The sequence below is a fragment of the Megalopta genalis genome, chromosome 1 (assembly GCF_051020955.1).
Source record: "Megalopta genalis isolate 19385.01 chromosome 1, iyMegGena1_principal, whole genome shotgun sequence".
NCBI classification, from domain to species: Eukaryota; Metazoa; Arthropoda; class Insecta; order Hymenoptera; family Halictidae; genus Megalopta; species Megalopta genalis.
Genome location: NC_135013.1, coordinates 9,336,335 through 9,363,152, shown reverse-complemented (window position 1 = coordinate 9,363,152; position 26,818 = coordinate 9,336,335). Strand labels below are relative to the sequence as shown.

General features: G+C 41.6%; 2 protein-coding genes and 1 non-coding gene across 3 annotated transcripts in view; all 3 read right to left on the bottom strand.

Moving 5' to 3' along the window:
• Window positions 1-1,094: 1,094 nt before the first annotated feature.
• Window positions 1,095-14,022, bottom strand: LOC117228843 (L-lactate dehydrogenase A-like 6A). Its single transcript, XM_033484854.2, has 6 exons — window positions 13,708-14,022; window positions 5,536-5,653; window positions 4,677-4,850; window positions 4,415-4,588; window positions 2,842-3,083; window positions 1,095-1,833 (listed from the first exon to the last, which is right to left on the bottom strand). The coding sequence occupies exons 1-6, from the start codon at window positions 13,867-13,869 to the stop codon at window positions 1,657-1,659; spliced, it is 1,047 nt and encodes a 348-aa protein (XP_033340745.1). The 5' UTR covers window positions 13,870-14,022; the 3' UTR covers window positions 1,095-1,656.
• Window positions 14,023-15,791: 1,769 nt separating this feature from the next.
• Window positions 15,792-26,818, bottom strand: part of LOC117228881 (L-lactate dehydrogenase) — a 356,327-nt gene continuing 345,300 nt past the window's right edge. The window contains exons 4-9 of the mRNA XM_033484918.2: window positions 25,145-25,294; window positions 24,938-25,055; window positions 19,295-19,633; window positions 18,489-18,606; window positions 17,699-17,822; window positions 15,792-16,513 (exon numbers count right to left, since the gene is read on the bottom strand). Coding sequence (XP_033340809.2) covers window positions 16,316-16,513; window positions 17,699-17,822; window positions 18,489-18,606; window positions 19,295-19,633; window positions 24,938-25,055; window positions 25,145-25,294 — 1,047 coding nt within the window. The 3' untranslated portion in view covers window positions 15,792-16,315. The remainder of the gene's footprint in view (window positions 16,514-17,698; window positions 17,823-18,488; window positions 18,607-19,294; window positions 19,634-24,937; window positions 25,056-25,144; window positions 25,295-26,818) is intronic.
• LOC117229042 (5S ribosomal RNA) lies at window positions 26,256-26,375 on the bottom strand. The gene has a single exon (XR_004492441.1). It is a non-coding gene; the product is annotated as a 5S ribosomal RNA (ribosomal RNA).

Here is a 26,818-nt window from a genome sequence, read left to right as displayed (position 1 = left end):
TGGATACTAGGACGTTTAGAACGCAAAAGGGATCAAATACCGACGCTCAATTTTCACTTTCTAGTTTCAGTTTCATTAATTAAACTATTTTAATTTTTACGAAATTTTTGCGATCGATTATCGGCACTTGGCGCGTTCACACGACAGATTAACAATAACATTTGTATACCGCGTTAGATCGCATGCGCAATAATTTGACGAGACATCGTGGATCCAAGAGCTGCTTGCCAGAAGCCGTCGCATCTTGACAAAGAACCTTCGACGGTGGCGTCGAAAGCGTCGACGTTTAAATGTCTTAATTAATGTTCCCTTCTGACAGAGACGAAAGACCGGTATCGGCGAGCCGCGAATTTCATAACAGATTGGCGTATCGTTGACGGTCGCGGCCTTGAAACCGACGTTCTTTCTGTTTATAATAGCGATCGTTTCATCATCCGGATCGCCTTCGGCGGCACGTTTAACCGCCTCGCGCATCGGTCAATTAATTACGGATGGTCCGCATTAATCTCGGCAAATTGGCCGAAATCGTCGAACCGGCCGAACCTCGATTTATAGCGCTCCTCTATTTCGTCGGCTCGCGCCGAGAAGGAATCGATTTGTAAGACAAACAAGGACGTCGTTGTCTCGTGTCCCGCGTGTTCCGTCAAGTAAATCCAATCCGGAACGATCCGTTCGGGATTCCGCGAAGTCTCTTAACTGATGCCAGCAGTGCCATAAAACGATTCGCGATATCATCCTCGGGTCGCTTTTACTTTGTGCCACGGCACCGTTCCTTGTTGCGTACGACTTCGTCTTGAGAAACGCGAGATTCCGTGCTGCGAAACATTTGTCGAGGTGAAATTATTATAAAACAGAAACTTTTCTGAATCCCTTGAAATTTCTACAAGATAACTCTCGTATTGCTCTTCGCTTCTGCTAAAGAAAATGTTCTTTTTCCTCTAAATTATTATCATTATCGCTGTTGGAACGGTGGAATATTTTATCAAAATATTTATTAATTCTTAAACTTTTAACGCGATTGCTAAGGGGAGAAAATTTCGTTTGACTTTATTTTAGATTTCCGCTCGTAAAGATGACGTTTTTAGAATCCACGATTTATTTGCGAATCTATGAATTTCTTTATTCGTCGAGTATACACATCGATAATATCATTTCGCAGAGGTGCTTTTTGTTGGAAGTCATTCAATAAATTCACTTTTGCATATACAAGGTGACTCAAAATTATGGCATTTCCTGGAAATGAGGGGTTGCCGAGGAGTTTTGAAATAACTTTTTCCTTAGCGAAAATGCAATCCGCGGCTTCGTTTGCGAGATATTAACGAAAAACAGTGACCAATAGGAGTCACCAGCTCGGCTGGTGCAAGGCGGAGTCCAGTTCCGCTCATTTGCTCGGTCGCCTAGTGCTAGGCGAGCTCGCCTCTCATTGGTCACTGTTTTTCGCCAATAACTCGCAAACAAAGCAGCGGATTGCATTTTCGCTAAGGAAAAAGTTACTTTAAATGACCTCAGGAAGCCCTCATTTCCTGGAAGTACCGTAATTTTCGGACACCTTGTATACCCAATAATGCACGGTTAAATTATTCAAAAGATAGGGTTTCGTCATTTCTCAATAGATACGTCGCAATAATTTGAAACAAGGGTCGAAATGGATCGTCGTCATTGGAGGGCCTGAAGAATCGGTCTTTGGGCCTCGTAGATCGCTCGACAAGATGCCTCCGTGAGTTCCTGTTCCTCGGGCGTGTACGGATGACGTAGGAACGATTGTATACCGTTCCTGCCAACTATACAGGGCAAGGACATGTACACGTCTTTTTCCAGCCCGTGTCGGCAACCCTGTAAAATGGCCGACATGTTAGGGTACAAACATGTTACACGTGTAAGAACCTCGTTTCTAGGCGAATTAAAATGGTAGAGAAATATTAGTTCGAAGAGAAGCTTTAGAACAATATATAGTAAATATAGTAAACGTTCAAAATGATGCCCTTAAGACACTAGAACTACCGAGCCCTAAACGCGACTCATGCAAATATTGTTTCATAACAATGCCAAAACTGATTTATTTAAACTTCGTGCGATTTATATTACGATATATACTTCAATAAAGAAGTGTACCGGAAAAATTCGTCTTGAAATATTTGTATAATGTCAGGAACTGTAAAAGAAAAAATCAGAAACCAGCCATTTTAACTGGTTTGGTAGATCTATTGTTAAACTACCAGCTATTCTCCATGTTTACACCTTGACAAACATGATACATACAAGATATACATATATATGATATAAAATAAACACTCCGTGGCTTGGCGTAATTTCGAAGTCGATGTTATTTAGCCAAATTCCATTTTTAACCGCAATGTTGCGAAAACGTCTTATTATATTTGAACGATACTTCACAAATCGGAGAAAATTCGATCTCTCTTTGTCTATTAGTTGTTAATTCGTATGCAAAGATTTGTACCTTTTGCTCTCAAGTTACAAAAACATTTTTATATTCGTATGAAAGATTTGGTTTATGTATAGCGGGTTAATGTGCTACATTTTTTCGTAGACAAGCCAAATTACCTAGAATCGTTAACAAAAATTGGGAACTACGTAAAAAAGCGAGATTAGACTAAGAGACGGGTCACAATCTCGACAGTTAAGGATTTGACCAAAAATTTAGGAAGCGTTAGGAAATCTAAAAAAAATCGGAAGGGCACGACGGTAAAGTCGCAGCTGGTCAGTTAACAGATCTCGAAGATCGTGTAACCCCCCTCCCCCACTCCCCCTTTTTTAGGATTCCCTAATGCGAACCGAGGAAAAATCTGAAATAAAAAAAATGAAAACATGATTCCTTGTCACCTTCAGATAAGCCGACACAGTGATGCAGATACACGTGTTCCGGACAACGGCGTCCACAACTTCGGCTGCGCAGACACCAATGCCCCAACTCCGATAACCTTTCCGGGAGATAAGATCGCTGTCGGAATCGAGGACTTTGGCGTGCAGGTCGCCCCAGGACTCGGGATCCGTTTTGCTACCAATGTCCTTGTTGATGTCCTTCAGCTTGATCCCCATCACCGACACCGCGGACCAAACTGGCACTGTCGATCAAGTCATTCGGAACCTCTAAGCGGTCGGACCTTAACATTCCTTTGCTTTTCTCATTATTATTATCATTATTATATATAATATTATATATTATATTATATATATTATACTATATACGTCGACCGCGTAACTTATTCCTAGCCGCCCGCCTCTCTGATATTATATCTATGTTTCTTTCAAATTGAAACTTATTTTTGGCTTTGAATTACTATTTCTCTTATGATCATTTAACACATACGACGTTGATAAACCGCCGCAATAATTTAAAAAAACAAACAGGTCGCCCGCGGTGATCAAAAGTTTGTTCCACCACTGATATACAGGCTGAGTCGCGGAACTGGCAAATGATTTTTAACCCTAGAAAGATAACCATATGACAACGTACGTAAAAGATAACCATACGCTTCAGAGGCGCATGCTTTTCTAAGGCGTCAATTTTATACTAACAATGGATATTTATTTAAGTTAATCTAGTCATTTTAAAGGTTTGACATTATTGTAAAAATAAAATGCATTTATATTATATTTTTTTATATTTTAAGTAATTTTAAACTTAAATCATTAGACCTCTATGAAAAATTAACAAAAATCAACAGTCTTCGCAGGCGCCTCTGCGACGTAGGTTATCTTTCTCGGGTTAAATTACGCGATGTATGGAACATTTTGTGGAATACCTTTTATAATTGAACGCAAAAGATGCGTGCTTTCAAATGACGCATTTATTCGACAAGTTTCCATAAAATGTACGATTTAAAAGCTACGAAAGATGCGAATTTTCTGCAATATAATGTGTTCACACTTTTTTAAAATATACGTATGAGAAGAATGATTAAGTTTTTCCGAACACGGCTCTGTTATTACAGAAGACGCTTCGTCATCTGCAAACGTAAATACAGTAAATTCTCCCGAATTTTCCTTCAGCTTCAACATTTCTCAAATTTCTCACATTTCTCAAATTGTCCATTACTGTTTACAAGCTGAACGAAAATTAGGGGAGAATTTACTTTACTCTAATTCTGAAAGTCGAACATTCAACTGCCGCGTCTTTTATCAAACCCGAAGATCAATTTACATTACAATCTAGCAAGGTAAAACAAAGTCTGCGAGATCTGCAAGACACAGATTACAAGATTATATGCAATAAAAATCTTGTTTTCTTTGTTCTCGTGCCACGAAATAAATTGCTTCGACTTCGTGCGATTTTTGCGCGCGCCGGTGTGGCTGACAGCGCGCCTCAATGGCTTCGCTATGAAGGTATGCAAGGATTGCTCATCGCCTAAAAAGCTGTTCAGAGCCGCGAAATAATTGAGTTCTTTTTTTTTACCAGACGTCGGTCCATTCTCGCAGATCACTGAAGCTTGCACCGCGCTCGCCGAAATTCCAAGTTTCTGCGCGACCATATACTGAAGCCTGCAGCTGTCCAAAAATGTCCCCAAGCCGATCACTCGTTGCGGAGGGAAACCTGAAAGCTTCATCGCCGCGTACGACAATATATCCACTGGAATGCGAAACGATTCCGTCATAATCTGACACGCGTAAATCGTTATATCGATCGAGAATCTGCGCGACGGTTAAATTGTACATACCGGGCGTGGTCACGATCAGTAATACGCTGTTCGGCGCGAATTTGCACACGTTGGGTATGATTTCCTTGAAGATATTGAAATTTCGCTCCAGCAGAGTGCCCTCCTCGGGCTCGTTCGTGTTCTTGTCGCCCACCGTGAACACGCACACTGTCGCGTCCCTTGCCATGGAATAATCTAAAGATATCGAAACAAATTAAAAGGGAAATTACGAGACCCGTTGATTCTCGTTAGATCTCAGAGTGACATGGCGTTGGAAGAAACGTTCAACACACGGCTTTCTATAATAATCGTTGCTTATTTTGACGGGGTGAATGTGTTCCTTGAAACTTCAGATTGAATACACGTGACGGATTAAACTAATTGTAAGTTTGCGAGCTATATCTTTTGCAACTATACAGGGTGTCCCAAAAATGTCTCGCAATCCGAAAGTAGGGGATTCCTGAGTTCATTTGAAGCGACTTTTCCCTTAGCGAAAATGCAATCCGCGGCTTCGTTTACGAGTTATTAACGAAAAACAGTGACCAATCAGAGGCGAGATCATTTGGCGCGAGACGGCCGAGCCAATGAGCGGAACTGGGCTCCGTGCACTCGTTGGCTGGGCCGCCGCGCGCCAGCAGAGCTCGCCTCTTATTGGTCAGTGTTTTTCGTTAATAACTCGTAAACGAAGCCTCGGAGAAAATTTTCGCAAAGGAAAAAGTTACTTCAAATGACCTCAGGAATTCCATTTTCGGATTGCGAGACATTTTTGGGACACCCTGTGTATCGGCTCGCACAAAGGTCGACAACCCCTTAACAAGTTTACGAGGGAATAAACATACGACGACGGAGGAACGATATCGAGAGAGAAATTAATAGTCACCTCTGGTGCCGATGATTCTCGGATTACCGAGGAACGCAGCAGCGTGGCCGATATCTTCCGCTTCTGCTTTCGCCAGGTCCTCGTTCAGGTCTATGAACACCAGCTCGGATGCGAGACGCTGCGGAGATGCAGCGCGCGGGGCCCGATCGGAGAGAAACGACGATTATAAAGGGTAATTAACGGGAAACGGCCGCTGCGACGGCTCGAGGGCCGCGGTTATTACGCGCGCGGAATCGTTGCGCAATCAAGACCCCCAGGAATCGCATTAAGAATCTACGGGCGCGCAATCGATCGCGCCGTTCGAGCGATCCCTTAATGCGAAGGGTCGTTAGGATTTGATCGCCTTGGTTCGCGCGCGCGAGATGGCCGGCCTCGCGTGCCCTCGTTGCACGCCATCAAACCGCCACCAAAAAGCCGTCGCGATTTTTCATGCGATTCGGAGCTAATTTAGTAAAGCGCTTTCAGCTGGCCGCTCGTTAACCAACGGCAAATTAAACTTTTAATACCGTCCTGCGCACATATATCTCGCCTGTACAACGCCCAACCGACGTTGTCGTCGCGTGAACAAATTTCGCGTTCCATCGTTTCGCCCTTCGTTAGCTGTGCCCGTTTACGGGCTTCCATTCTTTCGTCGATGCGAAAAATGTTCTTTTCTCTTCTATGAGATTTTTGACGGGTGCCGCGCAACCCCATATTTTGGAACAGAGCTTTTCTACACCGAGTCGAAAATACCCGCGTTCGCGGAATATTATAAACCTAGGCTCTAGAATTTTTCTCGACTGCGTTATTTTCATATTAAGGTACAGTGTTTAAAAATTCGAACACATTTTTAATGTGTCTTGAAATCTTTTGCACTTCCTATGCGAAGCAGGCATGCAATGCGATGCAACACTGTTACTCGGAAGCTGGGGATGCTATTGAAATCTGAAAATTTGAGAATGGAATTTGAGCATTCTAGAATATCGTTTACTTTATTAGAACTGGATATTTCGCTTCGAAGTATATCGATTTAATTGTTAACCTCACTTTTTCGAAAATATCGGGTCGCATCTCGATGTATTCGTGCCCAATTTTAGAAAAAAGTTGAAATATTAGAACTGGATATCTCACTTCAAAGTATATCGATTTAATCGTTAACCTCACTTTTTCGAAAATATCGGGTCGCATCTCGATGTGTTCGTGCCCAATTTTAGAAAAAAGTTGAAATGAAGAAAGATTAGGATCTTTTAGGTCATTTTGACCCGGTATGACAGCGGAAGGTTAGACCGTTCTCGAAAATCATAACAGAAACTCGAACAGTCTTCTTTGCTTCGCTCGTTTACAAAATCAAGTAACAAAAATTAGTCTTCTTCTTTCGGTAACAAAATCAAAATTTCAGATCGGTACAAAAAAAATAAATGTTACGAACTCGTTAAACGTCATACAAGCCACTAAAAATTGCTACACGTTTCATAATAATATCGACGCTATCAAATTTGTTTACGTTTAAAAACTGATGAAAGTGCAGGTATTGTACGTGTTAATATGCCCAACTTCGTATGCACAAATTGCAATAAATCATGTCAAAAGAAACTGTTTAAAAAGTGAAAGATTCATCTCAAATGTATCGCTAAAAAGTTTCTGATAAGCCGACGATTTTAAATTAGCTCGATATTAATTTATATCAGCTTAATTAACCCTTTGCACTCGAGTGGTAACTCTGAAGCACCACTAAAATTGTTACATCACGTTCTAAGATAATTTTTACATTGCCAAAGTTTAGATGTAAACAAATTGTTAAAAGTCTAACTGTTGTATGAGTCACAAGACTCAATTTCATATGCACAAAATGCACTTTGTCACATAAAATGGAAATACCATAAGTCGGAAAAATTAATTTAGATTTACGGTTAAAATGGCTTCGAGTGCAAAGGGTTAATTATATCCGCAAAATTAATTTATGTCCGCGTAAAGACCCGCAGCGTGTTGCATCTCGATGTATCCGTGGCCAATTTGACAAAAATTCAAATCAAGAAAGATCAGGAATTTGCACGAGCCATAAATGCGCGACGATCGAAAGCGAACTCGCGGTAGCGTTCGACAGGAAAATGTAAACGGGAGAAGCATGATATTTAGCAAGTGCGCTCGTACTCCGGCAACTAATTGCACCCGGTGCAACTGCGAACAGGTTCCAAGCGCACAGGACAAAAAGACATCCAATCCCGTTCGACTCGCTCGACTAATTGCTTCCCCGTCGAGCAAGTTATACAGAACACAATACCTTGCGGGTGGATTGAGACACTTATAGAATATCAAAGACAGTCCACCGAGGGAATAATAAAACGTGCGACAGATCGAGTGTCGGCTAGCCTCGGTGTCCTGTGATCGTCTGCGGCTCTATGAGCTGGAAAGAACGGGCCTAACCAAGGGTGAAACGCAGCTAGGTAACTAAAACCGCATGGAAGGCGACTAGAAACTCTGCGGAACGTCGTAAAAGTTCTTTACGCTTTCTCGGCGTTAAAGTTGCGACAAACCTGTAACCTTTACCTTTTTTCTTATTATTTTGCGGATTATTTTACGGGAAAGGTTTCCGGCGAGTACAGTAATTTCTCCCTAATTCGCGCTCAGATTGCGTAGAAAAATAGACAATTTAGGAAGAGGCGATACGATTATTCGAGCCTTGCGGCTCGTTTTTATAATTACCGTGCTCCCATATTGTCATCAGCTATAAAAACGAGCCGCAAGGCTTGTACAATCGTATCTCCACTTCCCAAATTTGATTTCTTCTCACTTTTGTGCGCAATCCGAGCGCGAATTAGGGAGAAATTACTGTACTCGCCGGAGATCTACTCGTAAGCTTCTAATCGTTTCTGTCGCATTGAACAGAAGCTTTGAGATATTCTCTCGCGTAACAATCTCGAATTCTATTGATTGCTGATCAATAATTGCTTCTGCGATTAGTTGCGATCTTTATATAGCATACGTAATACGTTACGGTAAGTAATATATGCTACAACTATTCTGGTTCAAAAGTGTGTTACATGTACATTGTTTGTTCGATATCAGTTTAACTCAAATGGCAGAATTTTTTAAGCTCAACTATCCTAATAAAGAAACATTTGAGAAATGATTCCCACGGGTCAGGAAACATTTAAGACAGATATGTTCATGGAAGAGATTTCTGGGAAAATGTAAAATACATTTTACAGTATTTATCGGTATCCTTATTTCATTTTATAATTTCCAACGTATTATTATTATATTATTATATTATGTTAGGAAATATTGATATACGATACCACTACTTGTACGAATATCGATTTCGGATTCTGTCGGTCTCAGTCCTGCATTATTAATGCGACACCAGCCTCGAAACGAATGACGAGTAACCAACAGAGACATCAATTTCGCTCGAGGTTTTGTGCAACTCGACCACGGCGTAGACATTGGAAATTCCATGTGCATCACTTTCTCCGGCTCGCAGTTATCGTCGGTCACGGATCATTAAAAAATCTCGTTATAAAGTATATACTGGGAGTTCGCGAGTTAATTACCGCTCAATATCGTCGCGAATAAGCGCAGTGCATTACGGGGGGTGAAGGGACGGGAGAAAAGAAAGAAAGAGGAGAGGGGGACAGAGAGAGAGAGAGAGAGAGAGAGAGAAATAGAGGGAGAGGGAGAGAGAGAGCGAGAGAGAGAGAGAAAGAAGGAAAGCGAGAGAGAGAGCGAGCGAGAGGAGAGCGAGCGAGAGGAGAGCGGGTGAGAGAAAGAGAGAGCGAGCGAGAAAGCGAGTGAGACAGCGAGCGAGAGGAGAGCGGGTGAGAGAGAGAGAGAGAGAGAGAGAGAGAGAGAGTGAGCGAGCGAGAAAGCGAGTGAGAGAGAGCGAGAGAGAGAGAGAGAGAGAGAGAGAGCGCGAGCGAGAGAGAAAGGAGCAGGCAGGGGGCTGCGAAGAAACTTCATCAGCTGGGATATTATGCATGCTGCGGAAGTCATGCTTGATGAAGTATGGTGATTAAGCGGTGTACAATAACAGATTGGAAGCACAAGGGCGTAACGTAATATATTAAGAAGCCGTTTCTGTTAGGTAGCCGCTGGTTTGTCTTAACGTGTGAAACCGCCATCTGTCAAAGAAAAATGTGTCCATCTGTGCGCAGCGCAGGTTACATCACGCTGTATCTCGTCCCACGTGGCCACGGAGAAAGGATACCCTATTATTTTTCACCGGTCTAATTAGACCCGGATCGTGAGCGATTATCGAGATCCGTGTCGGAAAAAAAAACGTCCGGTGGGAGTATGATGGATCTTCGATGGTGACAGGCAGATAGTAGGAGAGAAGCGTGACCGAAATGTCTCTAATATACAGTTTCGTTCGGATCTATCTGGACATTGACTTTGGCCGAGGTAGATGGGGTAGAAACTTCTGGAATTCTGGCATTCAGAAGTGACCTATAATCCTGCAATGGTACTCCCTGCTGTCTCACGATCCCAGCAAAACGACCGGTTTCTTCTTCGATCAATATTAAACCTTCTTGCAAAGCCATAAATGCTTTCATAGTAGGATGCCGACTTCTTCGTCACTACTCTCTTCTTCTTGTTCGACGCGAGATGCTCGAGCTGTATCAAAGGTGTCGGCAATTAAACTTGCCGACTCTTGATCGAATCGAAGCCACACGCCGTAGTTGGAGAACTACGGTAATTTCTCCCTAATTGACCCGAGCATCGCTCCTCGATTTCGTTCGCTAGTGAAACACCTAACCTCGTACACGAAAACGAACAATTTGCGGCTCGTTTTGTATAGCTACCGATCGACGACGACTATAAAAATATCGATTAATCGTACCTCCTCTTCCCAAATTGTCCATTTTTGTTTGCAAGCTGAGCGTCGATTAGCGAGAATTTACTGCACATCGATTTCTTTCGACAGTGAAATCAACCTTCGGGCGGACTTTGTCAGGATTACAGATCGTTTAGAAAGAAGAGCGTTCGAAGCGGACACCCAAGAACAATCTTTCGCGCAAGTTCCATTGGAAATCGACTTGTAACGACACAAAAACCGGCTGTGTTCGCGGCTCGAAATCGCGCCGATTCGAAGGGAGAAAAATGCAGGCGCGGAATCGCGCGTCGTACGAGAGCGTAGAGGAAACCGAAGGATAAAGTGGGGTGCCTTGGGACGAGATTCGGAGCAGGAAGCGGTGGACGGAAGACCCTTCATCGTCGGTGCCGACCTGCAAGATGGTTTGTACGATTTAATGCGGCCCGACGGACATGACATGTTACAACGGGTCGAGGAACGACGAGAACAAGAAGAAGATGAACGTCTTATGCAAGTACTACCGAGAGAGGTAACCCGGGCGTAGTAGGTCTCTCTCCACAAGGTGGACAGTGTGGAGCCCTTCGGAGATGGTACTGGAACGCCCGGTGTCCCGCGATCATCTCGTTGATGCGATCTGCCAAGCCCGGACGAGGAGAGCAACCGCACGGTTCGCTACCTCGTCTTCCTTTTCTTTCTCACCTTCCTCTCCTTCTTCTTTCCCCGGCCGTCTCTCCTTTCCGTTCTCCCGCGCGGTTGCGGTTCACCGGCCATCTATTTCGCAGCTTATTGGCACCGACGAACATTTTAGGTTCGTTTAACGAGTTCGATGACTTCGCGACGGCTCCACGGCGCCTCCGATATTCGGCCTTTCCATCTTTCGCGCGGCGATTAGCATTTCAGAAAGATGATCCACTTATGATAATATTACACTGTTCTTTGGGGGGTAGTTACACGCGACAGCAAAATTAATGCATCGTTAATTCTTTCGCGGAAAAACTGTCGATCTTTGAACAGCTGCAATTCCGTTAAAAGTTATCATAAAATTATGACTTTTTTTCTTAAATTAAAGCTCGAAGTCTCTACTTTACGATATCATCTCCTAAGTTTTAATATCACGCATCCTCATTACTTTGGTATCCTAAATCTGATGGCACATTGGCGATACCGAAAAAGTGAGAAGTAACGCCATTTGCGGACGTGGACAAACTTTTTTCGAGCATGCCGTTCACGACGTCGCGAAATTCAGACTCACCCCTTTAATTTGTGAACGGCTTGCTCGAAAAAAACTTGTCCCAAGTCCATGGACGGCGTTAAACTATTTTTGGTTTTATTTTAATCGAATGACATCGACATTGTGGCAACTTTTGGGTTCGATGCTTCGGCGCTTAAGGTGTTAATTGTTTTTGAGGAACGTTTCGGAGATTCTCCTTCCGTTTTAGCGAACCAAGAAGAGGAAGCGAATCTTTCAGCGAACGTCTCCCGGTCTCGATTGCTACTTCCTGAAGGAAGCTGGGTCGCGCGCACGAAAAAAAGCAAAGCTCGGATGAGCAAACGCGATAAGGGCAGGGTGTCCTTGCGGACGGGTATGGATTTCAGCTTTTCTCCTCGGTGACTAACATAAATCAGTCCCGGGACGATCCTGCGGGGGCGTCCTACGTGTAAATGCTCGCGTTACGATCCGATAACGAGCGAGAAGAAGCACGTTCCTGGTCTACCCCTGCCCCCTCCTTCGCCTCCTTCCTTTTCCTTTTACGTCCCGATCCTTTGCCTGTTCCCGTAGCCGAATTCCCTCTTCTGGTCTTTCGTGGATCACATTTGCATAATAGCTTTTTTCGTACAACAACACAGCCAACCAGTACGCGAGCCCCAGCCCTTGGCCTCCGAGGAGCGCATACGTGCCAGCGAGGTTCGACATCGGGTATTCCGGCCCCTAAGTCCTTTGTCGAGATCTTTCGAAATCATAAACCAAGGTAGCGATTCCTTCGTCACCACTCGTCTGTCACGCGCTTCGTTCGTTTTTACTTTTGTTCTTAGTTTCGTTCATTTCCACTTTCTAGCTTTGAACGATTCTTCCTGATCTTGTTTATTTATTCAAAACTTTGTGCCACATTGTGCAAAGTTTTTCAACGCAGGACTTTTCCGTATACAGAAATTTCTGTATTATATTTTATTATTTTATTCTATGTTATATATATTATACATTATCCATTATATTATATATAATAATATATATAATATATAATATATAATATAGATAATATAATATAATATAATATAATATAATATAATATAATATAATATAATATAATATAATATAATATAATATAATATAATATAATATAATATAATATAATATAATATAATATAATATAATATAATATAATATAATATAATATAATATAATATAATATAATATAATATAATATAATATAATATAATATAATATAATATAATATAATATAATATAATATAATATAATATAATATAATATAATATAATATAATATAATATAATATAATATAATATAATATAATATAATATAATATAATATAATATAATATAATATAATATAATATAATATAATATAATATAATATAATATAATATAATATAATATAATATAATATAATATAATATAATATAATATAGTATAGTATAGTATAGTATAGTATAGTATAGTATAGTATAGTATAGTATAGTATAGTATAGTATAGTATAGTATAGTATAGTATAGTATAGTATAGTATAATATAATATAATATAATATAATATAATATAATATAATATAATATAATATAATATAATATAATATAATATAATATAATATAATATAATATAATATAATATAATATAATATAATATAATATAATATAATATAATATAATATAATATAATATAATATAATATAATATAATATAATATAAAATAATATATATATAATTTCTTTATTCAGTAATTCGCGCTCAGATTGCGGTCAGAAATGGACAATTGGGAAGAGGAGATGCGATTATTCGAGACTTGCGTCTCGCTTTTATAGTTGTTGAGAATATGGGGTACTATAAAAACGAGCCCAAATTGTCCATTTTTGTCCGCGATTCGAGCGCGAATTAGGGAAAAGTTACTGTACATAGAAGCCAGCTGTTGAACGTAATATAAATTAACATCGTTACACGTGAAGCCAGTTAATTATAAAATACAGTGAAATTTTATTTCGTTCGCCGAAGAATTTTTGGTACGCCGGTATTTTAATTACCAGCATCGAAAAATATTTATTGAAAAATATTTCAATGCCTATCGAATAATATTCTCTCGTCTCACGAGGCCAATTAAGGATCGGAGACGAGGTTAAAGAGACGAGAGGAACAGTCGTTTTCCACGAACCTTGAAGAGGATGGCAATCCCGACAGCAACGCCGGTATAACCGCTGCCGACGATTACGATTTTCACGCGATGGCAGTCCGTGAAATCCTCTGCTTGTTTCGTCAGCAAAAACTTTGCGGTGTTCCCGGCTGCGTCGTGGGGCTTCTTTTTTGTCACAGACATCGTCGACGAATCCAATCTTCGGAGCGGAGCGGGCACATCCCGAGAACTTCGAGGAACCAGATTCCGTCGAAACGATTTCAAAATTTCCTCAGGCTATTTCCGCGAATTTGGGCTCCACGACATCGGATAACCGAACCGAAGGATAGAACAATAACATCGGTCGCGGCATTTGAATTTATCCGCGGATCGCGACTCACAGGGTGTTCACAATATCATCGTTATTTCTGTCGGAACTACCGCGAATAAAACATTTATTCATTTTTTTATACATAAGATACCCATCGAAGAAAAGCGGGCACTTTTGTTGAAAGGGTGCTACATTCTTTTTTAGACGAGACCTTTTTTTTCGAGACTTTAACGAAATCGAGTTCGCCAATGTGTGGCACAACGGGAGAGACACAGCTTTCCGTCGAGCTTCGAAAAACACCGAAGACAATGCAACGGGAATACGGTACCCTTGTTTCGTGTAATCGACCACGTGGTATCGGCTGGCAGCTGTCGAAATCCCGCAGCTGGTAGAGAACGCAGCCGAACGCGTACACGAATTTCAATTTCCGGTCCACGCAGGGAGAGCTTTCGCTACGATCGCTTAGGATCCGCTTACCACACATCGGTCTAGCTAGGAACATCAAATTGCCGGCAATTTGCCATCACCTATTCCGGATAGCTTCTTCCGAGGCGTGTCATTATCCAGCATATTTGGCTACATAATATGTAATTACGTGAATTTCGGTGGTTCGGGCAACAGATTAAATAAAGTAATCGAATCGATTAGACTTAATTTTGGTGGACACTCTGCGCTGTGGGGCGATGGCGAGTTTTTTTCAGCGACATCGAAGTCCAAAACCTATAAAGTTTCTTCGGAAAACATGGAAAGAGAAAGTAGACGTCGGAGGAAAACATTAACCCCTCAGCAGACGATTCGTATGAAATTCGATGCGGTTTCATATATTACAATATAATAATTATATAATTATATAATATCATAATTGTTGACTTTTCAACTTATCGTTTATGCGAGTTGAAGAAAGTATTTTCGTGCGAATTCCAAATGGACCTGCTGATAACACTCGTGTCGGTGGTAATATTTTCTGACAATGGTAAATAATATTTGGTAAATAATAATAAATTGGGAACCAAGCGAGTATCAACTAAAATGTTTCTTTTCTGTAGATATACAGGGTGTCCCGAAAATGTCTCGTAATCCGGAAATGGGAGGTTCCTGAGGTCATTTGAAGCAACACCTTGTAGAATACAGTAACGTCCCCCTAATCGACGTTCAGATTGTGCACAAAAATGGACAAGTTGGGAAGAGAAGATGCAATTATTCGAGACTCGCGTCTCGTTTTTTACAATTGTTGACAATCGGTAACGATAAAAACTAACTGCAAGGCTCGAATAATCGTCTCTCCTCTCCTCCTAAATTGCCCATTTTTGTGCACAATTTCACACAACGTCGGTACTTGTAATTATTGGAGCCACGTACAAGACTACATTAAATGTGGTTTCCATTTGTCCAATGTCGACACTGTACGTTATTACAAGACTGTGAGACACAACTTCAATTTTGCAGCGAGGTAACTATTCTTTTTACACTTTATGGAAGAGTCCGAACACCACCGGCCAGCAGTGCGCATATCGCACATGTTCACCATTTGACAAAAACTATGATTCACTAAAATGTTTTTAATAAAGTTATTACATAATAAATATTATAGAACAAAGCTATTCGTTTCATATATTATGGAAGAGTCTACTTTTCGACCATCAGCGTGCACATTACACTGTGTTATCGACAAATAAAAACTATGGAACAGCTTCGTTGAACATTTTTTAACGAAATAACTATTTTATATATGGAATATTACATATTATATAGAAGAATCCGAACACTCTTGGCCAGCAGTGAACTTCATAGAAAATCGTTGATTAAAGTAACTATTTATTTCATACTTTATAAAAGAAGTCTACGTTCGATCATCTCGATGCTCGTATCATGAATTCTGCTAGTAGTACGCTGTTACAACAATTTTCTCAATTCAACGGAGCGACGTACAAGTACTAATTGTGCCAGCATCCCCACTAAATTTGGCGCAGCTTGTTCCAGCGTTAACACGATTGCGCGCCGGTTATTCGATCGCAGACAACATTACGCATTATCGCACACGTCGAAGATCTATGGGTCGGCACCGCGGTCGGCGCATAATATGACGCGGAATGGACGGACAGTGATTCGCGATAGTTTTCTAGGAAGTCGATTCCGTGGTGTCATTTATTACGGGGGATCGAAGGCTCGCGCTGCGAACCGGTCGCCAGGTGCGCGGTCGTTATTGATGAAGACGCCTTTCTAAAACGCTGCTTCCTCTCGCTCCGTCTACGACAGCCGCAATTTCCGGTAGGTGTCTCTTCCCCGCGCCTTTCTCCGTCGGTTCTATCGGGCCTGGGCTCACTCCACGGTGTCGTTTTGCGCCTCCTGGAGAATACCGCATTCCCGTAGTACGCCTCGGATGCTGTCGGCGCACGTCTGCACCGCGGTCTTCTCCGGCTCGCTCAGCTTCTGCCTAACAGTGCAATACACACCTTCCCGGCCGATCACACAGGGCACCGACATGTACACGTCCTTGTCCGTCCCGTGGGCACAGCTCTGAGCACAAAGATCGATTAGGGAGAAGCGGAAATCGGCGCGGCCTGTGCGCTCGCCGCACCGAGAAACGCATTTTCCTCGCGAGTGCTCGACGCCGAGGCCCTTCAGCAGGTTTCGTTTCGTTTCGTTTCGTTACGTTTGATCGAGTAACCCTTGTACAACGTTCGCGGCAGTTTTAGTGGCAGATAGGAGTCTCTGCGACAAGGTGTTTCTTTGATCGACTCAGGATTGGTCGGTTATTTTGTTATTAACACGTTCCGTTCATGTACCATCGATGGTACACGCTTGCATGTTTACTTAGTGAACTGAACAAATTGTTTACAAGAAATTTAGAACCGAAGAATCAATTTCCACCGCAAGAATGGGCGTTGATAAGTTTTTGTTACGTTGTTATGTGTACGAGAATTAATAATTGCACGTAATACATCAAGTTTTAGTAAAATATCAAAGTGTGAAGATTCGAGTAAAAAAAGCTCGGCACGGAACGTGTTAAGTTAATAGTTAATTTAGTTTATTTAGTTAATAGGTTAGTATTATCAGTGCTCTGTTTGTTCGTTCGTTCGTCGGCGAGTGAATCGTTTGATGTCGAAGGTGTTGAGATCTGTTCGATACATAGCTGCAGATGTTTGAAACTTCAGTGCAATGCAATGTTTTCAAGCTTACTATACGGAAGGATGTAATCGTTGACATGGAAATAGGAAAGGAAGTAGAAATTTGCAGAATTCGATGAAAACTGCATAATGTGGTAAATAAAGAAGTTGCGTAAGACTGATGCACGGTCCGAATCACACGGATCAGAAACATTGTAGAAGGGTCAACGCGTGGAACAATCGATCGCGATCTTCTAATCTGATAGCTCGCGCATTCTTCGCAATTTCCACAAAACACAAATAAGACGCTTGTAATTTACATCATCGTTGTCTCTTCGATGAGATAAACTTTTACGTGCTTTAACCATGATATCGTTAAATTTATTTACTTTACTGTTAAGCATTTAGTAATGTCAATATAGCATTTGCGATCTACTAAAATTGTCGAAGAAGAAATGAAATTTCTAAGTGACTCCTGTCTTTCGCAACGGCTGCAGACAATTTTTATTTCTCATGAAAATCCGCGTTTTACCGATAAGCGTTCGCGATCTAATAAAATCAAATAAAACACCACCTGTTGGCGATACGGTCTTACGTGTATGTGCGTTGACGCTGGTAGGACAACTTTGGTATTCCTGACAATGGCGTCTATGATTTCCGCAGTGCAGAGAGCTTGTCCCCAACAGTTTAATCCCTTCTTTCCGTCGAGCTGCTTGCCACTGGACATTTTGTTAAATTAATCGTTTAAATTAGCTTAATCTCGTTGCCGAGACTTTTAAGCAAATGGATGTTGTTTAACACGTTGAATGCCACGCCGGTTTTACAGAAATTGCCCGTGGCGCCACGATGAATTTTCTTTTATGCGATACATATAATGTTGAAATATTATCTGCAACAGATAAGTTACAGTGTATAACCATGTTTGACGCGTCTATTGCGACGGGGACCACAGTTCGAATCGACGATGGTAATAATACAAAATTTTAGATATTGACATTTCTTTTAAATTAGTTGAAATATTATTTGCAATAGATAAGTTACAGTGTATAACCATGTTTGACGCGTCTATTGCGACGGGGACCACAGTTCGAATCGACGATGGTAATAATACAAAATTTTAGATATTGACATTTGTTTGAAATTATATATATTTCTATCAATTTGGGCGCGGCGGTCACCGGTGGCCCCCATGGCGTCACCGCCAAGTTAAGTGTCGGTCACCGGTGACCCTCGAGGCATTCAACGTGTTAAAACAAGCTTAGTTTTAATATTGGTAAAATAATAGCGTAATCGCGTTCGCGCGCGAGGTAGACAATGCGTTCAGCCGAGAGAAGGTACAATGGTAGCTGTAAGGTGATACTTGAGTGCAGGACAAGAATACGAACCTGTTCTTTACAGCCTCGTTAATTTCGTACCATTTTTCTGGATCATCTGCCTCGCCGATTCTGGGATTTATATCACGGAGTTTCATACCACCGACGTGGATGCTTGACCACACAGGCACTAGAAAATAGTCACTCATTTTCACGCGCAAATCACTGACAAAAATACAAGGGACAAATGCTGATCTTTTGCGCTATAACGAGCGCGTCGGTTTCGTCGTTAAGAATTCGAACAAAATCTACTAAGTATAGACGTTATTCGATCCTTTTAAGCGACAATAAATTTCAATTTTTCTGTCGTCGACATGTGGCAATTACAATTTATGCAGGCAAGCAGCGAACAAACATTTCCTTTCTCTATTCAGCCTCATTTTTAGCCGTAATATTGCAAAAATATTTTGTTCTCTTGTTTCTCCCTCGACCGTAATATTCTGCAACAACAATAAATAAAAATAATCGAGGAGATTATTTTAATCTATAAACATTTTCCAAACTTATATTTTCTTCCTCTATCATTTTCTTAAATTTAGCTACAAAAGCATCTGCTTCGTAAATAAAAATAATCGAGGAGATTATGCATCACGATTTGCAACTTTTACTTTACATATCAGAACAAAATTCCATCTCCTTAATTAATTCGTTGTTAATTTATACGTATATAAAGATCGATGTTTTTCCGGTTATAAGTAACATAAACTTTTCTTGTATTTATTAAACATTTTTTGACTACGGAGCATTTGTATCTTCTGCGAAAGAAGAACGTCACTTTGGAGAAAGAACAAAAAAGATTCCTCGATCCCATAGGATACCTGCCATATCCCCTTGAGCCCCGATCGTCATGCAGTTAACAGAGCTCCTCGCGATGTTCAGCCTCCGACTGACGATATCCTGGAACCTGGCACAGTCGATCAGAGTACCGGTGCCCAGAACACGATTCGACGGGAAACCCGAAAGCTTCCAAGTGATGTAGGACATCACGTCCGTCGGCTGCGTTACCACCAACAGCACAGACTTGCAAGCGAATTTCGCAATGCCCGGGATGATCGTCTTGAATATCTTGTAATTGTGTTTCACGTCCGGCACCTCGCCAGGTGCTGGCTCGCAGGCGCTGATTACCACCACGGCCGATTCCTTCACCATGCTAAAATCTTTCGCAGTAAAAATTACTCTCCAGAGATCGAGGAACGGTAGCCAAATAATAAAAATACGCAACGCGATACGGAACTTTGACCGACCAATTCTACGCAACAATACGAACAGGAAAAATAAGAAAGGAAAAAACTGTTATCCTGACCGAGGACTGGCCACTCCAAATTACACACGCGAATTTTCAAATATTCGAATAGATATTTAGTCGATAATCGAATAATTCATTTTGAATTTTATTTGTATTTATTAGGTTGGGGAATAAGTTAGTAGCGTTTTTATATTTTCTTTTATTTTACAACGATTTTTTGCTGTTTCTATTCATTCGATAGAGCTCTTTCTGCTCTACAAAACTGTGCTAATCGTCTTTTCGAGTAGTTTAATTGTTTATTACTTTCGAGGCTTAGAAATGGAATATCCAGGAGGTAAAAAGCAACATTTTCGACACCTTCTCTTCTCCGCTTTTCATCGAGGCCAAGAAGCTGCTGAAGCAGCCCCGGACATTTGCAACGTATCGATAGCACGGAAATGGTTTGCGAAACTCAAAAATAGCGATTTTGACGTCGACGACACGCCCCGCAGCGGAAGACCTTCTGATTTCGACGAGGAGCGTCTCAAAGCACTTTTGAAGGAGAACGGTCGCCAAACAAGTCGTGAATTGGCCGAGAAAATGAACAGCGATCATAAAACGATTCTCAATCATCTTCATTCAATGGGATTTGCCGAAAAATTGGAAGCCTGGGTGTCTCACGAGCTTAACGAAAACAACAAAGAAAATCGCCTTCAAATAAAAACGCTACGAACTTATTCCCCAAACCAATATTTCGAATTTTATTTGTATTTACTTTTAATTTATTTATTATTTATCGAGTACAATTTTTTTCGTTAATCTTTGTCTCTTATCTGTCATTCGTATAGAATTTTTCGTGTAAAAGGTGTTTCAAGTCTGAGAAAGAAAACGGTCCGCCGAATGATTATGCGATCCACAGTCTCCAGGGAAAGGATACTCGGAAAATTGTTAAGAATCAGTTGGCCCGGTCCGAACACCTTCGAAATGCCGGACGATGAGATCATCGGAAGCCGATGGAATACAAAGCACCGGATAGCACCGAATTTCACCGTTTCCAGCGGTTCCGTGAGAGAGAGAGACGGAATTCCCGTTCGTTCGTTCTTATCGCCGGGGTGAGATTTGTCGATAAGGGCGCGAAATGTGCACAGAATCCAGCGCGCGGACACGGTAAAAATAAAGGCCATAGATTTCAGTTAACGCCTTTATAAATGGCGTGTAACCGTGCAAGCGCAGCTGCGCCGACCGCGAGATGCTTTCTCCCCCTCTCTCTCTCTCTCTCTCTCTCTCTCTCTCTCTCTTTATCTCCTCTCTTCTCCGGGTAGCGATGATGTTCAAGATAAATTAGGCGGTAAAAAGTCGGCTCTGTTCTACTTGTTCCGGTAATTGCTACCTCGGACGGGCTCAGATTAAAGGGGTGCAGGCCTGGCGTTGCACGGACGCCAGCGTTGCAAACGTAGGAACGAGTGTACGAATTACGAAATTACACAACAAACATAATGCTCGCTCGGCGGCGTACAGCGGAAATCTGAGCAAATAATTCTCCCTGAACACCAATTTCGGGGATGGTTACGCGGAGATGATCGGACGTCGAACAGATTTATTGGCCGTGCGAGAAAATCGTAAATTTCACGGCGTCGGGCGGCTCGAAGCGCAATCAGACGCGATCGGGCTGCGATTATCCACTTTAATCGGGGGACAGGCCGAACAAAACCACCGGGATCTTAGAAGCATTAAACTCGAGCATTTATGATCTTTACGCGTTGAAATTTGCTGTGTGCTCTTTTGGCGACAGTTAGCGCGATCGACGTCTCTACTTAATTGACCCTTTTACGGTGTTCGTAAAAAGGAAAAGAAATGTTACACTAATTGCGTCCGGGTCACATGGATCCGACTATAAACGTAGGTGCAGATCTTTGAAACTTCAGTACAATGCAATGTTTTCAAGCTTACTATACGGAAGGATGTAATCGTTAACGTGGAAATTACATCCTTAACATCGTTAACATGGAAATATAATAGGAAAGGAAGTAGAAATTTGCAGAATTCGATAAAAACTGCATAATGTGGTAAATAAAGAAGTTGCGTAAGACTGATGCACACGGTCCGAATCACACAGATCAGAAACATTGTAGAAGGGTCAACGTGTGGAACAGTCGATCGATCTTCTAATCTGATAGCTCGCGCATTCTTCACAATTTCCACAAAACACGAATAAGATGCTTGCAATTTACATCTTCGTTGTCTCTTCGATGAGATAAACCTCCACGTGCTTTAACCACGATAACGTTAAATTTATTTACTTTAACGAGAAACATTCTTTAAAAATTGCACGGCAACCTAGAATTTTATCTCGTATCGATCTGTCTCATATTTAAAATACATAGACCGTAGACGTTTGTTCTCTTTAGTTTCAGCTGAATTTTTAAATTTAGCCGAATTTTGCACAGAAAATCTTCCTCGTTTGCGAGAAACAAGAAGTGTTATTGTTCGCTAGTGTGTGTATCGTTCACTAACATTGTGTTAAGATAATTTAGCGTTAAGGTAATTTACAATAACTCTGTAATTTATTTCGCTCGTCTTTTTACCATTTCGGCAGCACGCGTAGATTACATTTCGAGACGTAAGTAATCGTTTTCGAGAACGTGGTTTCACTACGATCGTAGGGGATTCGATCCAGCACGATTATCCGAGTAAGCACTCTATTATCCAAAGTCCGTGTTCTCACGATTAGTTCAGATAACCGAGGTTCCATTTTTCAGTGCGACCCGAAAATCGTCGAGGACCCGCGAGATTCGCTTTCGAGACACGGTTTCGAGTCGGAGGGCCGCGAAAGGGCCGAGGGCGAGTATCCTTTTGTTCCCGAATTCCCGAGCAAGGTGGCATATCTTTTACAAGCGGTCGTTTTACAAGGTCGGGGCAGAGGAACGCGGCGGAACGAGAGAGAAAGAGAGAGAGAGAGGGGGGGAGAGCGAGTAAGAGAGAGAGAGAGAGAGAGAGAGAGAGAGAGAGAGGGAGAGAGAATGACCGAGAGAGGAAGAGAGAGCCGGAGAAACCGAGAAAAAATGTATCTCATGGAGTCGATCACGGCCGAGATAAATAAGAGTGGCCAGGAAATTTACGAGCCTGCCGGTGGAAAGCTCGGGGAAACGCTGGTTGCTCGCCGCGTGCTTGCACGCGGCGATGTAGATGACCGCCGAAGATTAAGGGACAGGACCGGAGGAAGGATCCGGATCTCGGAACTCGCTTCTAACCCAAAACTCATTCTACTCCCTCTTTCTCGAGTAGGCCGCGACCGTTCTTTCTGACCCGTTGCACGATGACATAGGTCCCCCGTGTCCTTTGCCGAGGATGCGACGCGACGGCTCGTCCTTTAAAACGATCGAGCCGGAACGATCATCGACGATGCTCGCCGGGCTCATCAGTCCGAACGTATCAATCCACGATTCTTCGGACTGCGCCCGACGGATCGTGACCGCTCGATCGTGGGCCCGCTGCCGATGGAATCGTTTCGGTGGCCCTGAATCATCGCTTCTGGGCACCCGGTACCTTCTTCACGGCAAGTAGGCCATGACGAACGCGTGACTCGCTTCTATCATACTTCGCCTTCCGACCCTCGCAGTTCCGGTACTTGAACCGTATTTCACGGGTTGTTTATCGACTGGCGCCGGAAGTGGGGGTCCGGTGGCGCGTAGTTCGGAAATTTTAACACGTTGACGGCCGCGCCGTAAAATATCTTAAAATTTCGAATGGAACTAAAGTGTTTGAATCGATGAAATTAAACTTGCAAAGCACAGTTGTATGGCATCGATTGCTGTTTCAACGTTCTTACCTCTTGCGAGTCTCTTAATAAAATTAAGAGATTTTTATGGATTAGCATAGAAATTAAATTTTCAATAATTTCGTCATCCCCATACGCGTATTTTTTGTTACAGATGACTGTTAATAGTTCGAGGACGACTATCGACATAGTTGCATCGCCCAGAATTGTATATCTCATTTCAGAAATTGCACATGCATAATTTGGATATGCACGTGACAAAAGATCATTGTTCATTTTTCTCGCTATTCGAGGCTTTCACGTTTAACGCAATTATTCTTTTTGCCTAAAATATTTTTACCAATGAAGTAGACTCTGCCTTTCTGCTGGAAATTTGAAGCTTGATTCCATAAAAATATATAATACTACTGTGATCAAAAAGTAAGGTGAAATTGTCATTTAAAACTTCCGGGCATTAGGAAGGCAGGTAATTTTTTTTTCCTAGGTTGGTAGGACTGTCTGTAACATTTGCCAAGTGTCTGTTTGTCAAAAGGTTTAATTATCTCCGAGTTACACGTGTTTTTGTAAACAACCAAAAGTGAATTTTTCGATTTTTACAATGGGTGATTTTGTTGAGCAAAGAACTTGCATCAAATTTTGTTTGCGGAACGAATATTCTTGTGCGGACACGTTGGAAATGTTGCGGAAGGCCTTTGGTGATCAAACTATGGCACAAAAAAACGTTTATAAGTGGTACAACGAGTTCAAAGCGGGCCGAGAACGCGTTGAAGACGAACCGCGCTCTGGACGACCATCAACGTCTACCGACGAGGGCCACGTCCAAAAAAATCGAAGATTTGTTGCTTGAAAATCGTCGACTGACAATGAGAGACCTCGCTGATAGTTTTGGAATATCATTTGGCTCAGTCCAAACCATTTTGAAGGATGATTTGTGTCTCAAACGCGTCAAGTCTCGATTGGTGCCATGTCATACTGCATTGGTTCTTCGCGACTTTTTTGCCAAAAACTCGACTCATATCGTTCCGCAACCACCGTGTTCGCCTGATTTGGCTCCGTGCGACTTCTGGTTATTCAGCAAACTCAAAAAGCCAATGCGGGGACACCGTTTTGACACGATTGAGGAGATAAAAACCGAATCGAAGAAGGTCATGAAGGCTATACCGGAAAAAGACTATTCCGACTGTTTCGAGGACTGGAAAAAGCGTCGGAAACAGTGCGTTTTATCGGACGGGGATTACTTTGAAGGGGATGAAATTGATTTGGAAGAATAAACAAAGAATTTACATTTTATAAACAAATTCACCTTACTTTTTGATCACAGTAGTACATTATATTTAAGATATTATACACACAAATTTAGTATACATATTTGTCTTTGTTTTTTTTACGTTTTCCTTCTTTCTCTTTTTTACGTAAAAGAACGAGAAGCGTCGGATTAAGATATAATAGATTAAGTACCTGCCGTGCCAGTTACCAGTGGACTTCCCAAAAAGACGCCGACGTGCCGGATGTCTTCGGCTTCGCCGGAAGCCTTGTCCGCGTCGTGGTCGATCAGACAGACCTCGCTCGCCAACCTCTAAAGATCACCGGGAATCAAACGGTTGATCGAGCGTTGCGATCTGCGGTGCCCGCCTGCCTCTGCCCGTGATCCGCGGCTATACTAACTTTCATCAGGATCGCGATGGCGCAGGCAATTCCGACCTTCCCTATGCCCACGATCGAGACTTTGACGCGATGCGGATAGACGTCGCACGGGCCCAGCTGAGTCGTTATCAAGGCGTTCTTCGTGGTGGTCGTGATCGGCGGTTTTTCCTCCTAAATCGTGAACGTATGTTCGCGTAGTATTCGGTTTGAAAATGTTGCAGTTTTAGCGTAGACGGTAAATTACGACACGACCCGATGGAGCTAGCCTAGCATGAAAGCTACGGCGGACGTTGTGAAATTGATTCGAAATAGATTTTACAAATTGCTATGGTCTTTGCTTAATACAATTAAGACAATATCAATGTATCGAAGTTAAAGTAGTATTTTATTATTTGTTGTTCTTCTGGATTATTCTAGCTAACGTCAATAATTGATGTGAAGAAAGCCAATCGAAAGAAGAACCAAGAAATTTGAATTTAAATTGTTAATTCTAAAAATGATCTAGTTTTCATTTATTTTGGTAGGAGGCCATTCGGAGAACACTGCGGGACGATAAAATGGAAAATTCGAGAAATTGAAGAGGATACAAATCCAGTCTTCTCGTCTGTATTAGCTTTTAAGTTACTTCTAAGTACAGTAATTGTAAAAATCTGAATCTAAACAAATTTTCATGTATAAAAAATTAGAAATAAAAAAGTTAAGTAATCGTTTTTATTCTAGCACTACAATGTATTCATAGTGATGTACACCGGCATGATGGCCGCTGCCTTTCCAGGTAGTTTCTCGATCGACCCGAGTTTCCTTCTCTCTCTCTCTCTCTCTCTCTCTCTCTCTCCATCTCTCACGAGGTGTCGGCAATTATAAAGTCTATACATATACAGGATGTTCCAAAAATGTTTCGCAATACGGAAATGAGGGTTAGCCGAGGTCATTCGAAGTAACTTTTTCCTTAGCGAAAATTCAATCTGCGGCTTCGTTTATGAGTTATTAACGAAAAATGCTGACCAATGAGAGGCGAGCCGCGAGGCTCGAAGGATCATGCCTAGCTATTCTCACATTCGTATGTTTCGATTGCTGGGAGTATGATGATTGAAAAAAGAAAGTTTGATACAGAAAAAGAAAAAAGAAAGTGAGACAACAGCACGTGGTATTCCCAAGCGGTCACCCATCCAAGTACTAACCACGCTCAACACTGTTTAACTTCGATGATCGGACGAGAATCGGTTGTTTGAAGTGTGATATGGCCGTTGCCTATTTTACAAGGCTATAAAACCAGCTGATATGCAATCTATTTGTTTTCAATGAGAATAGTAAACACTTTGTCAATTATTAGCTCCAATAACGTGCCACGGCGATCTTTTTCTAATCACTCGTCCAAGAACATCTGTACATGTTCTGGCTGCGATTATTCGATCGAATACCATGTCTTTCGAATATCCAATAAATATCAATTCGAGTGTCGGCAAAATGAGCTAACATTTCAAATGAACTATGAACTAACTATAATTTTTTGATCAGTGAAACGTGTGTATTGTCTCACTTTTTAAAAATAATATCGTAGATATCGAAACATATATATGAATAATAAATTGTGCTAGATAATTAACTATGGAATATTTCCGTACCATTTATCGCATTAGTCGAAGCACAGTAATTAGATCACTGTACAGAAATTGGCGCACAAATTAATATTTC